General features: G+C 46.3%; 2 protein-coding genes across 4 annotated transcripts; one reads left to right on the forward strand and one right to left on the reverse strand.

Annotated features, from left to right (window-relative positions):
- The first annotated feature begins 269 nt into the window (after nucleotides 1-269).
- On the forward strand, nucleotides 270-5,008 carry farsa (phenylalanyl-tRNA synthetase subunit alpha). Its single transcript, XM_026324465.1, has 13 exons — nucleotides 270-453; nucleotides 593-730; nucleotides 1,247-1,345; nucleotides 1,439-1,557; nucleotides 1,741-1,833; nucleotides 2,588-2,716; nucleotides 2,791-2,906; nucleotides 2,988-3,072; nucleotides 3,554-3,653; nucleotides 3,832-4,000; nucleotides 4,231-4,308; nucleotides 4,470-4,584; nucleotides 4,695-5,008. Exons 1-13 carry the CDS (start codon nucleotides 307-309, stop codon nucleotides 4,798-4,800), a joined length of 1,494 nt encoding a protein of 497 aa, XP_026180250.1. The 5' UTR covers nucleotides 270-306; the 3' UTR covers nucleotides 4,801-5,008.
- Nucleotides 5,009-6,937: 1,929 nt separating this feature from the next.
- Nucleotides 6,938-8,448, reverse strand: LOC113140593 (uncharacterized). Of its 3 annotated transcripts, none has more exons than XM_026324492.1 (3): nucleotides 8,324-8,353; nucleotides 7,900-8,182; nucleotides 6,938-7,425 (listed from the first exon to the last, which is right to left on the reverse strand). In XM_026324492.1, exons 1-3 carry the CDS (start codon nucleotides 8,339-8,341, stop codon nucleotides 7,118-7,120), a joined length of 609 nt encoding a protein of 202 aa, XP_026180277.1. In that variant the 5' UTR covers nucleotides 8,342-8,353; the 3' UTR covers nucleotides 6,938-7,117. The 3 variants fall into 3 exon arrangements, with proteins under 3 accessions (XP_026180277.1, XP_026180279.1, XP_026180278.1); XM_026324494.1 differs by having other exon boundaries at nucleotides 6,939-7,425; nucleotides 7,900-8,234; nucleotides 8,324-8,413; XM_026324493.1 differs by having other exon boundaries at nucleotides 6,940-7,425; nucleotides 8,310-8,448.
- Nucleotides 8,449-10,459: the final 2,011 nt, after the last annotated feature.

Raw genomic sequence — 10,459 nt, forward strand, 5'->3', positions numbered from 1 at the left:
AAGGATGTGTTTATTATCTTTAAGAAAGATAAACAGATGATTTGTTTTTTTAGGGGGCCCACGTATCTTTAATGTAATAGGTTAATATATTATCTTATTTTCATAGAAACAAAAAAGTAAATTAATTAAATGAATCTGTTTGGCCTCTTCTGTGAATCTTATTACCTTTATAAGCGTTCAATGCGCATTCCAACAGTAATTACGGTAACTTTATTTTTTTTTTTAAATTCCTTCTACTAGAGTATATTTGGTCTTTGGGAGCACAACGTCACATCCGGTCTTTTCTCGTTTTCGCAGGGCTCCAGTATGGCGGACGCCGGCGTGGTGGAGGAGCTTCTCCGGCGGGTGGAGAGGGCGGACGGCGGCGTGGACAGCCTGGATGTGGCGAGCGGGCTCGGGGAGGAGCACCAGCTCATCGTGGGGGCCGTGAAGAGTCTGCAGGCCCTCGGGGACGTGAGTGTCGCGGCTTTAGTGGTGGCGGAAGTCAGTGTAACGGTGTAACGTTAGGGTGACGATGCTCTGACCTTACGGAGCACTCACCTGAGCCAGGTAGCAGGTGAGCTGACCGTCGTGTTTCTTACCTGCCGTCCAGGTGATCTCCGCGGAGCTGCGCTCCTCCAAGCACTGGGCTCTGACCGAGGAGGGCGCGGAGATAGCCGAGCAGGGCAGCCACGAAGCCCGGGTCTTCCGCTCCGTCCCGTCGGAGGGTCTGGCTCAGGCGGAGCTCATGGTGAGTACCACAGGTGGACAGGTGAGGTCACAGGTGTGAGCGTCCAGCTGGCTCCCAGACGTTCGACAGGTATTTTGTGAAGCCTGATAAAAATACAACAGGAGACCTAAAGTCCGAAGCAGAGTCCAGATCCCATCCAGAGACTGTAATTGAATGTGTGTGAATCCAGAACCTGGTTCAGCTTAACGGGTCTGAGCCGTAGACCTCCATTGTTGTCCAAAAACTATTAAAAACGCAACAGGGAGCCACACCGCTGACCTGGCTCACATGGTTCTTCCTCACCAACAATGGGAGGCCCAAACACCAACTAAAGTCACAGTGGGGTCTGACAACAATCGACAGTTTCCTCATTTTAATAAAAACAAGCCTTTGGAAGCTTTAAACCCAAAAGCAAAGCATGCTGGGAAGTTTAATAGTGAATTGATGAGTCATGTGACTTGGGCACTGAGCCCTAAATATTGTCACTTTCTTTATTTTCATGTTTGTCAGTGATGTTCCTGTTTTGTCCCCGTGTAGAAACTGTCCTTTGGGAAGATCGGCTTCAGTAAGGCCATGTCCAACAAGTGGATCCGATTGGACAAGGCGCACGAGGGCGGGCCGAGGATTTTCAGGACTGTACGTGTTGTTTTACCTGCTGCCACAGCTTTGCGTGACCTGCGGCGCCTGTTCTGAGAACATGTGACTGTGTGGCTGTGTCTTGGTCCGCAGGTGGAGAGCATTGAAGACCAGGTCCGAGAGAAGCTGCTTCTGGTGCAGACGGGCAGCAGCTCTGAGCTGGAAGAGAAAGAGAAGAACGAGCTGAAGAAGAGGAAGCTGCTGTCCGAGGTGTAAGAGACTCCCAGTAAACTGTGAATGTGTCTGTCGGCACAGGGTCTGTGGGTTTATGGTCTGCTTCAAACGAAAAGGTCTTACTGGAAGCCAGTCTGTCCCAGTTGGATGTAAAGTGAAAGTCCAGCTGACGGCTGGTGTCCCCGTCTTCGTCTTTCATCTCTCTGCGTTGTGTTGTTTAGGACGGTGAAGTCTTACTGGATCACGAGGGGCAGCTCCTTCAGCACCACCATCACCAAACAGGAAGCGGAGCTCACACCTGAGATGGTCGCCAGGTGAGTCTCATCCTGTCAGTGCACGGTTTAACCCGAGTCTTAGTGTCCCGTCTGCCCTGCCTGTCAGCCAGTGACGGCGTGCAGGGTCTCAGACACAGGACACAGAGAAACCTCCGCCCACAAAAGGGGACGAGTCCAAAGACGAGGACTCAGTCCTAAAGGCAGGGCGGGACAAAAACAGTGATTAGTAGAGCAGTCTATCTAGTATATTTACTCACGGTTCAGGTCTGGACTGGCTCGCAGGTCTTTGTCATAGACCTGCTTTGCTCAGAATAACACACACGGCTGCACTGACAGACACGTTCCTTCATTGCCAAACCCCAGACCTGGATCCCCAAAGGCTCCGAACAGTCGAGCGTCGCAGCTGTTGGTGTCCCAGAGCAGAACTGGGTCTGACTGACACCACAACAGTCCAACAAGCTTATTCAAATAATCCTAAAAAATGAGAACATGTTCTCTTGATCCAGGTTCTTTGATGACACAGTTAAATATTATAGTTCTTTGTGCTGCTCCTCTAATGAACATTCAGACAAAGCCTGTTTAAACTGAAGGTCAGAAATCTCAGGATGTAAGTGACTGACACATGTGGGCTCCTGAGAAATCCAAAAGTCTTGTACAGGCTGATGAAATGTGGATGAAACGGTTCTGAGGATGAGGATCACAGGATTTAGCTGGACCTGTACTTTACCAAACCAGTTGCAGACCTCGGCTTTTCCAGATTTTAACGTCTCGTTTGTTCTTCCTGGTGTTTCAGTGGCAGCTGGAGGGAGAAGAAATTCAAACCCTACAACTTCGAGGCCATGGGCGTAGCCCCGGACTGCGGCCACCTGCACCCGCTGCTGAAGGTGCGAACACAGTTCAGGCAGATCTTCCTGGAGATGGGGTGAGCAGCAGTAAGACGCCAGCGAATCAGCCGCTTCTCACGCAAACACACACTGACCTTTCTGCTTCCCGTAGCTTCACTGAGATGCCGACAAACAACTTCATCGAAAGTTCTTTCTGGAACTTCGACTCGCTGTTCCAGCCCCAGCAGCACCCGGCCCGAGACCAGCACGACACCTTCTTCCTGGCCGGTGAGTGAGCGTCCTGTTCCTGTCCGTGGCTGTGGTCCAGGTTGTTCGGGATTCTCTTTCATACCAAAACCTCTTTTGCAGACCCAGCACTTGCCCACGAGTTTCCGCAGGACTACCTGGACAGAGTGAAGCGGGTCCACTCGGAGGGCGGCTACGGTTCACAAGGGTGAGACGTGATCACATGTCGACTGAACCTGTTTCACAGGCTGCGTCCACACTGTGCCGAGGGGACTCGGAGAGCAAACGAACCAAACCGGGGCCTGATATTAATGGCACAAAACTTCTCCGGGCATCTTTAGTCCAACTTCAGGACTAGAAGCTGGAGCTTCTTAGAGTCCCGGCTCAGGGAATCTCCTCCACACTGGGAGATGGAGCTGAGGCAGAGACATGTTCAGACTCTGCAGCCCTCATTAAAAACCCTGTTTGGCTCGACCTGGAGTCGTTTATGTGGACAATGCTCCATCAAGACCAACAGCTGTTGTTTCAGCCAGAACACATCAGACTTTGATCGCTGCTCAGATTCATAGATTTCCACTCACCAAACTAAAAACCTGATTTAACTGTGTGACGTGTTTAACATCTCAGCGTTTTGTTTTCTGGTCTGGGACGTCTGGGACTCTTTGCTCTAATGTGCTGCTGCCTTTCAGGTACAAGTACGACTGGAGGATAGAGGAGGCTCAGAAGAACATCCTCCGCACTCACACCACAGCAGTCAGCGCTCGCATGCTGTACAAGCTGGCACAACAGGTGAGCTGCACGCACTTCCTGTTAGAGTCCAGGTTTCTGGACTCCGACCTCGCTAACGCTGTTTATGCCGCTGCCTGGAAAACGTCCGTCAAATGTTTTTTATTGGTTGTCTTGATTTGTAAGAATAAATTTGTCGTCATTACCCACAAAGCTCTTGTCCTTCTCGTGTCCCCGCCAGGAGAAGTTCACCCCCGTCAAGTATTTCTCCATCGACCGTGTGTTCAGGAACGAGACGCTGGATGCGACTCACCTGGCCGAGTTCCACCAGATAGAGGGCGTGGTCGCCGACTACGGGCTGACACTCGGGGACCTCATGGGCGTCCTGCATCAGTTCTTCACCAAACTAGGTCAGGACACGTATTGTCTTTTTAAGCTTTGTGCTTGGATTCAAAACCAGTGACGACTAAAATGGTTCCAGTCTAAGTGAATATGGCAGAACTCATGTTTACTGTGGTTTGAAGTACTTCACATACTGCTGGGTAGCTTGTGTTCAGGGTTGTATTTGAAGTATTTTTGATTTTGTAGTAAACAGAGCTGTGTGTGCGTGTGTGTGTAAAATCCATTCTCTGGCTTTTAGGAATCACCAAACTGCGCTTCAAGCCTGCCTACAACCCGTACACTGAGCCCAGCATGGAGGTGTTCAGCTACCACGAAGGTAAAGATCCAGCTGCTCCTTTTTAAAGCTGGAGGTGGATGTGAGGCTCAGGTGCCCGGGAGGGGGGACTTTTTAATATTTAGTGGGTTCGGTTTTAAATATTTTTAGTTTGAAATTGACTCGTCTGGTTTCCACCAACTGTGTTTAACGTGTCTGAACAGGACTAAAGAAGTGGGTTGAAGTGGGAAACTCGGGGGTCTTCAGACCTGAGATGCTGCTGCCCATGGGTCTTCCTGAGGACGTGTCGGTGATCGCCTGGGGTCTGTCTCTGGAAAGGTGAGAAACATGGAAGCTGTCAGGGTCACAGCTTTTCAGTAGGTTCACCTGCTGTAACAGCAGCTGTGTTTGGAGCTGTCGTCCACTCAGCCTTGTCCTCTGCCCTGCAGACCCACCATGATCAAATATGGCATCAACAACATCAGAGAGCTGGTGGGACACAAGGTCAACCTGCAGATGGTCTACGACAGTCCTATATGCCGACTGGACTCCTGAGGTTCCCCTCAGTGCATCGTTATTTTTATTCATATTTTGGATGGACCTTCTTCACCTGTACCATGTGACACACACGGCAGCAGCCTTTGTATGAGTTCATGCTAACATGGGCGTGAGTCCTGTTATGGACACAGGCAGCTCCTCCTGTTTTTCACCCAGGTCACGGCAGCAGACGGGAACTAAAATAAAGAGATTCTGGGATACGGTCTGACGTGTGTGTGTGTGTGTGTGTGTGTGTGTTCTCATAAACGTTCAGTTCCAGCTTTGTAGAGAAGCAGTTACTCACATGATGCTTTGACAGCTCAGGTAGGTCTGTTTGGGTGTTTATGCATCAACAGCCAATCGGTGCTCAGAGTGAACACAGGAGGCCCAATCAGGTCGTGTCTTGTTGCCACGTCACCAGTGAGGTGCTGTGACAGGAGGAGGAAAACTGGAAGGAGCTGAAGATTTTTTTAAAACATCAGTGTCTGATTTTCAGTGAGAATTAACCTGAAGTTCCATCAGCAGCTGAAGCCAAATGTCGCTGACGTCACTTCTTGTGTTTAGAACTTGTGCTGCAGCTCTGACCTGAGACCAGCAGAAACTTAAAGAACCTTCAGCAGAGAAACATTCTGGGTGAACCTGCTCTAATGTCTCTCAGAAGGTGTGGACTATTTGTGGCCCAGCTCAGTCTTGTACATGACTGACAGATGAATGTTGGTGTTCCTGGATGCAGCATTTGGCTCAGCGTTGATGTGTAAAGTCCATCTGGTAGTGAATCTAAGCAGAGACCATCTCGCTGCTGCAGCCTGGGGGTCACAGAGAGTTCACGACTGACTGAACTGATCATGTGACACCAGTTAGAGTAAATAAATCCAGTCTGTACAGGAGCCAGACCTGCCAGAGTCTTTCACCTGTCTCTTTCTGACAGTTGTCTGGTGAAGTGGAAATGACCAGAGATGGTTTTCAGGGTGTTTTAGTAGGAGCTTTAAAACTAACGAGTCCATTAAAGGGGTTCTGAAAGGAACCGAACCACAGCTGCAGAGGAAGTCATTCCCCACATTCTTCACCGTATTAAGGTCGAGCTGAATCCAAGAATAGAAGCAGCTGGAAGCTGGTGTTAAATTTTCCAACATGCACGTATAGTTTTACGCCATAAGCTGCACTGATTGGCTCTGAGATCAGACGGAGAATCCACCTGAGATGAAGGCTGCAGGATTAACCTGTGGTCAACACTGAGAACTGCTGGAACTACTAAGTCTTCTTCGTAAGCTGATCCCCCAGGCCCTGGAAATAACTTGTCAGGGGAGAGAGAGATGGTTTGTTTACAGGCTGGAAGATGACGAGTATAGAGCAGAACCAACCTTATGTACTTCTAATTTGAAGTACTTTATGTACCGCTGGGTAGCTGAGGTTAACTACCTTATGTACTTCTGATTTGAAGTACTTTATGTACCGCTGGGTAGCTGAGGTTAACTACCTTATGTACTTCTAATTTGAAGTACTTTATGTACCACTGGGTAGCTGATGTTAACTACCTTATGTACTTCTAATTTGAAGTACTTTATGTACCGCTGGGTACCTGACGTTAACTACCTTATATACTTCTAATTTGAAGTACTTTATGTACCGCTGGGTACCTGACGTTAACTACCTTATATACTTCTAATTTGAAGTACTTTATATACCCCTGGGTAGCTGACGTTAACTACCTTATATACTTCTAATTTGAAGTACTTTATGTACCGCTGGGTACCTGACGTTAACTACCTTATATACTTCTGATTTAAAGTACTTTCCACACTGCTGGGTAGCTGAGGTTAACTACCTTATATACTTCTAATTTGAAGTACTTTATATACCGCTGGGTAGCTGATGTTAACTACCTTATGTACTTCTAATTTGAAGTACTTTATGTACCGCTGGGTACCTGACGTTAACTACCTTATATACTTCTGATTTAAAGTACTTTCCACACTGCTGGGTAGCTACTAGGTAAAGTACTAATACCTCAGAAGGACAGGACGTGTACATCTTGATTGGCAGGAGACCCTTCCACCTGCTGTGTTCCTGTGAAATGGCAATAAAGTGTATTGATCACTTGATTAGAAAAATCTTTATTTCATCCATGCAGACCTCTGACAGTACTGCACTCAGACAGTACTCTTGCTGTACTGGGCCTGGACACGTAGTTTCTGTTAAACATCCTCTAACACAGAGACAACAAGCAGAGATCTGTGTAATCCCTTGTCTTTGGTTTGTCCTTCTCAGTCGTGTTTCTGAGAATCTGACGTAGTTACTGCAGTTTCCCAGTGTAACCACATGCGGTCTGTCCCAGTCAGAGCTCCTGCAGGATGCTGGCCTCTGAGCTGGGCCCCGGGCTGGCGGACAAAGCCAGAGAGCTGGGGCTGGTTGGGCTGTGCAGGTGTGGGAAGAAGGAGGGCATGTAGGGAATGGCAGCCAGCAGCAGCGGGCTGATCTGAGCGTTTTCATCGTGGGCCAGAGGAATGACCACGTCATCCTGGTCCCACACGTGGAAGGCATTGTGGGTAAACGGGTGCACTGGCGCAGGGTGGTTGGAGGGCACATGGTGCAGGTTCTGGTCTTTGTCCCTGTCTTCATCATCAGGTGGACCCAACATACAGTCTAGACATGATGGGAGACAGAGGTTACAGATCTTATACCCTTAATAACAGACAGGTCAGTGTAGTCTGGTTTGTCCAGGATCAGGGTCTGTGGACCTGTGCAGGTGACAGGAGGCACGTGAGGAACTAATTAATTAGAAGAGTCAAAACACCTTAAGACCATATGGTGAGAACATACGGTGGAAACAGTCAACTGATTATTGATTGAAACAGAAGGGAACAAAGAGCCAAAGGTTATTGATTGATTATCAATAAACAGTAAAACAAAGTAAAGGATCAATGTTTGTCATTAGCGGCGTCACAACATAAACATCTCAACAAGCAAATCACCTGGATGCTTCCGGTTAAGTGTTAAATATCATCCTGTTTAAAGTGACGGTCTGACCCCCCCCGCCCTAACACTGATTGATTATTTATTGATTATTTATTATTTGTGAGTAAACGATGCTGGATGTCCCCGCAGTAATAACTGTACCTGCTATGTCGATGGCCAGATCCTTGATGAGGTGTCCCACTATCGCATACGCGACTCCCAGCACCACCAGCGCGGCCATGAGCAGGTACACCAGCGCTTTGGGCAGAGGGATGAGCTCCTTCTTCGGGGGCCCGTACTGTTTGAACAGGGGCTCCTCCAGGGACGTGGAGTACGGGTAAGCCTGTCCCTCAGCCGTGGAGTTCAAGCCGCTGAAATTCATGACTAGAAGGACTTTTGTTGTTTTCAGCTTCTTGTCTGTCACTTGGACATGACACTGGTTTTTCTTACGGGGGGCAAAACAAATCCGAGTTAGTCTGAGGAGGAAGTTTCTGATTCTGCAGAGAAGGAACAGAAAAGTGCAAATAAAAGAAAAAACTAAATGGAAACAGCCTTAAATAGTTTTTTACTACCGGCCAAACCGCACCGAGACCTGCGGGTCCATGTCCGCGTCGGATTAGAGGGATCCCAGACTGAGCAGCAGCAGGTCGGTCCCCTAATGCCTGGTCCTCACCGGAGGGAGGGGGGGTATTAGTATAAGGTAGTTAACGTCAGCTACCCAGCACTACATAAAGTACTTCAAATTAGAAGTATACCCAGCAGTATATAAAGTACTTCAAATTAGAAGTATATAAGGTAGTCAGCTACCCAGCGGTATATAAAGTACTTCAAATTAGAAGTATATAAGGTAGTTAACGTCAGCTACCCAGCAGTATATAAAGTACTTCAAGTTAGAAGTATATAAGGTAGTCAGCTACCCAGCGGTATATAAAGTACTTCAAATTAGAAGTATCTAAGGTAGTCAGCTACCCAGCGGTATATAAAGTACTTCAAGTTAGAAGTATATAAGGTAGTCAGCTACCCAGCGGTATATAAAGTACTTCAAATTAGAAGTATACCCAGCAGTATATAAAGTACTTCAAATTAGAAGTATATAAGGTAGTCAGCTACCCAGCGGTATATAAAGTACTTCAAATTAGAAGTATACCCAGCAGTACATAAAGTACTTCAAATTAGAAGTATATAGGGTAGTCAGCTACCCAGCGGTATATAAAGTACTTCAAGTTAGAAGTATATAAGGTAGTCAGCTACCCAGCGGTAGAAAAAGTACTTCAAATTAGAAGTATACCCAGCAGTATATAAAGTACTTCAAATTAGAAGTATCTAAGGTAGTCAGCTACCCAGCGGTATATAAAGTACTTCAAGTTAGAAGTATATAAGGTAGTCAGCTACCCAGCGGTATATAAAGTACTTCAAATTAGAAGTATACCCAGCAGTACATAAAGTACTTCAAATTAGAAGTATATAAGGTAGTCAGCTACCCAGCGGTATATAAAGTACTTCAAATTAGAAGTATACCCAGCAGTATATAAAGTACTTCAAATTAGAAGTATCTAAGGTAGTCAGCTACCCAGCGGTATATAAAGTACTTCAAGTTAGAAGTACACCCAGCAGTATATAAAGTACTTCAAATTAGTAGTATACCCAGCAGTATATAAAGTACTTCAAATTAGAAGTATATAAGGTAGTCAGCTACCCAGCGGTATATAAAGTACTTCAAATTAGAAGTATATAAGGTAGTTAACGTCAGCTACCCAACAGTATATAAAGTACTTCAAATTAGTAGTATACCCAGCAGTATATAAAGTACTTCAAATTAGAAGTATATAAGGTAGTTAACATCAGATACCCAGCAGTATATAAAGTACTTCAAATTAGAAGTATCTAAGGTAGTCAGCTACCCAGCAGTATATAAAGTACTTCAAATTAGAAGTATATAAGGCAGTTAACATCAGCTACCCAGCAGTATATAAAGTACTTCAAATTAGAAGTATATAAGGTAGTTAACGTCAGTTACCCAGCGGTATATAAAGTACTTCAAATTAGAAGTATATAAGGTAGTTAACGTCAGCTACCCAGCGGTATATAAAGTACTTCAAATTAGAAGTATATAAGGTAGTTAACGTCAGTTACTCCGCAGTACATAAAGTACTTCAAATTAGAAGTATATAAGGTAGTCAACGTCAGCTACCCAGCAGGATATAAAGTACTTCAAATTAGAAGTATATAAGGTAGTTAACGTCAGCTACCCAGCGGTATATAAAGTACTTCAAGTTAGAAGTATATAAGGTAGTCAACGTCAGCTACCCAGCGGTATATAAAGTACTTCAAATTCAAAGTATTTATGTCCATGTAGGACACGCCTGGACGTCATGTACCATCAGAGACTTGTGGGTTTTTAATTCCCTCCACTTCAACGTGCCAGTGTCAGACATGGGATGAGGCTGGAGGTCTGATTGTGCCCCCCAACGCCCCTCAGCACCGAGCGCTTGTCGCTGGGTTCACCTGTCCTTCCTGTCCCAGAGTGTGTCAGTGTTGCTGCTTCACTTTCTGCAGTTTATTCAGATTCAGGATGTTTGAAAGGGATCAAACTCATTTTCCCATCAGGCCACACTCAATAACCCAGAAGGACAAAGAGAACACAGACTTTTGCAAATGTTAAAAACTGAAATCTGTCATAAACAAAGTCCTCAGATCCTTCACTGTGACTCCAAACGGGGCT

This window comes from Mastacembelus armatus, chromosome 8 (genome assembly GCF_900324485.2).
Source record: "Mastacembelus armatus chromosome 8, fMasArm1.2, whole genome shotgun sequence".
Taxonomy (NCBI): Eukaryota; Metazoa; Chordata; class Actinopteri; order Synbranchiformes; family Mastacembelidae; genus Mastacembelus; species Mastacembelus armatus.

What these genes read in the sequence shown, in the direction of transcription:
- LOC113140593 (XM_026324492.1), bottom strand. An exon ending in TCTGGCCATCGACATAGCAG is followed by an intron (nt 7,426 to 7,899) that starts GTACAGTTATTA and finishes CATCATGTCTAG; the next exon opens with ACTGTATGTTGGGTCCACCT.
- farsa (XM_026324465.1), top strand. Translation starts at nt 307, where the DNA reads ATGGCGGACGCCGGCGTGGTGGAGGAGCTTCTCCGGCGGGTGGAGAGG. An exon ending in AGGAAGCTGCTGTCCGAGGT is followed by an intron (nt 1,558 to 1,740) that starts GTAAGAGACTCC and finishes TGTGTTGTTTAG; the next exon opens with GACGGTGAAGTCTTACTGGA. An exon ending in CGACACCTTCTTCCTGGCCG is followed by an intron (nt 2,907 to 2,987) that starts GTGAGTGAGCGT and finishes CCTCTTTTGCAG; the next exon opens with ACCCAGCACTTGCCCACGAG.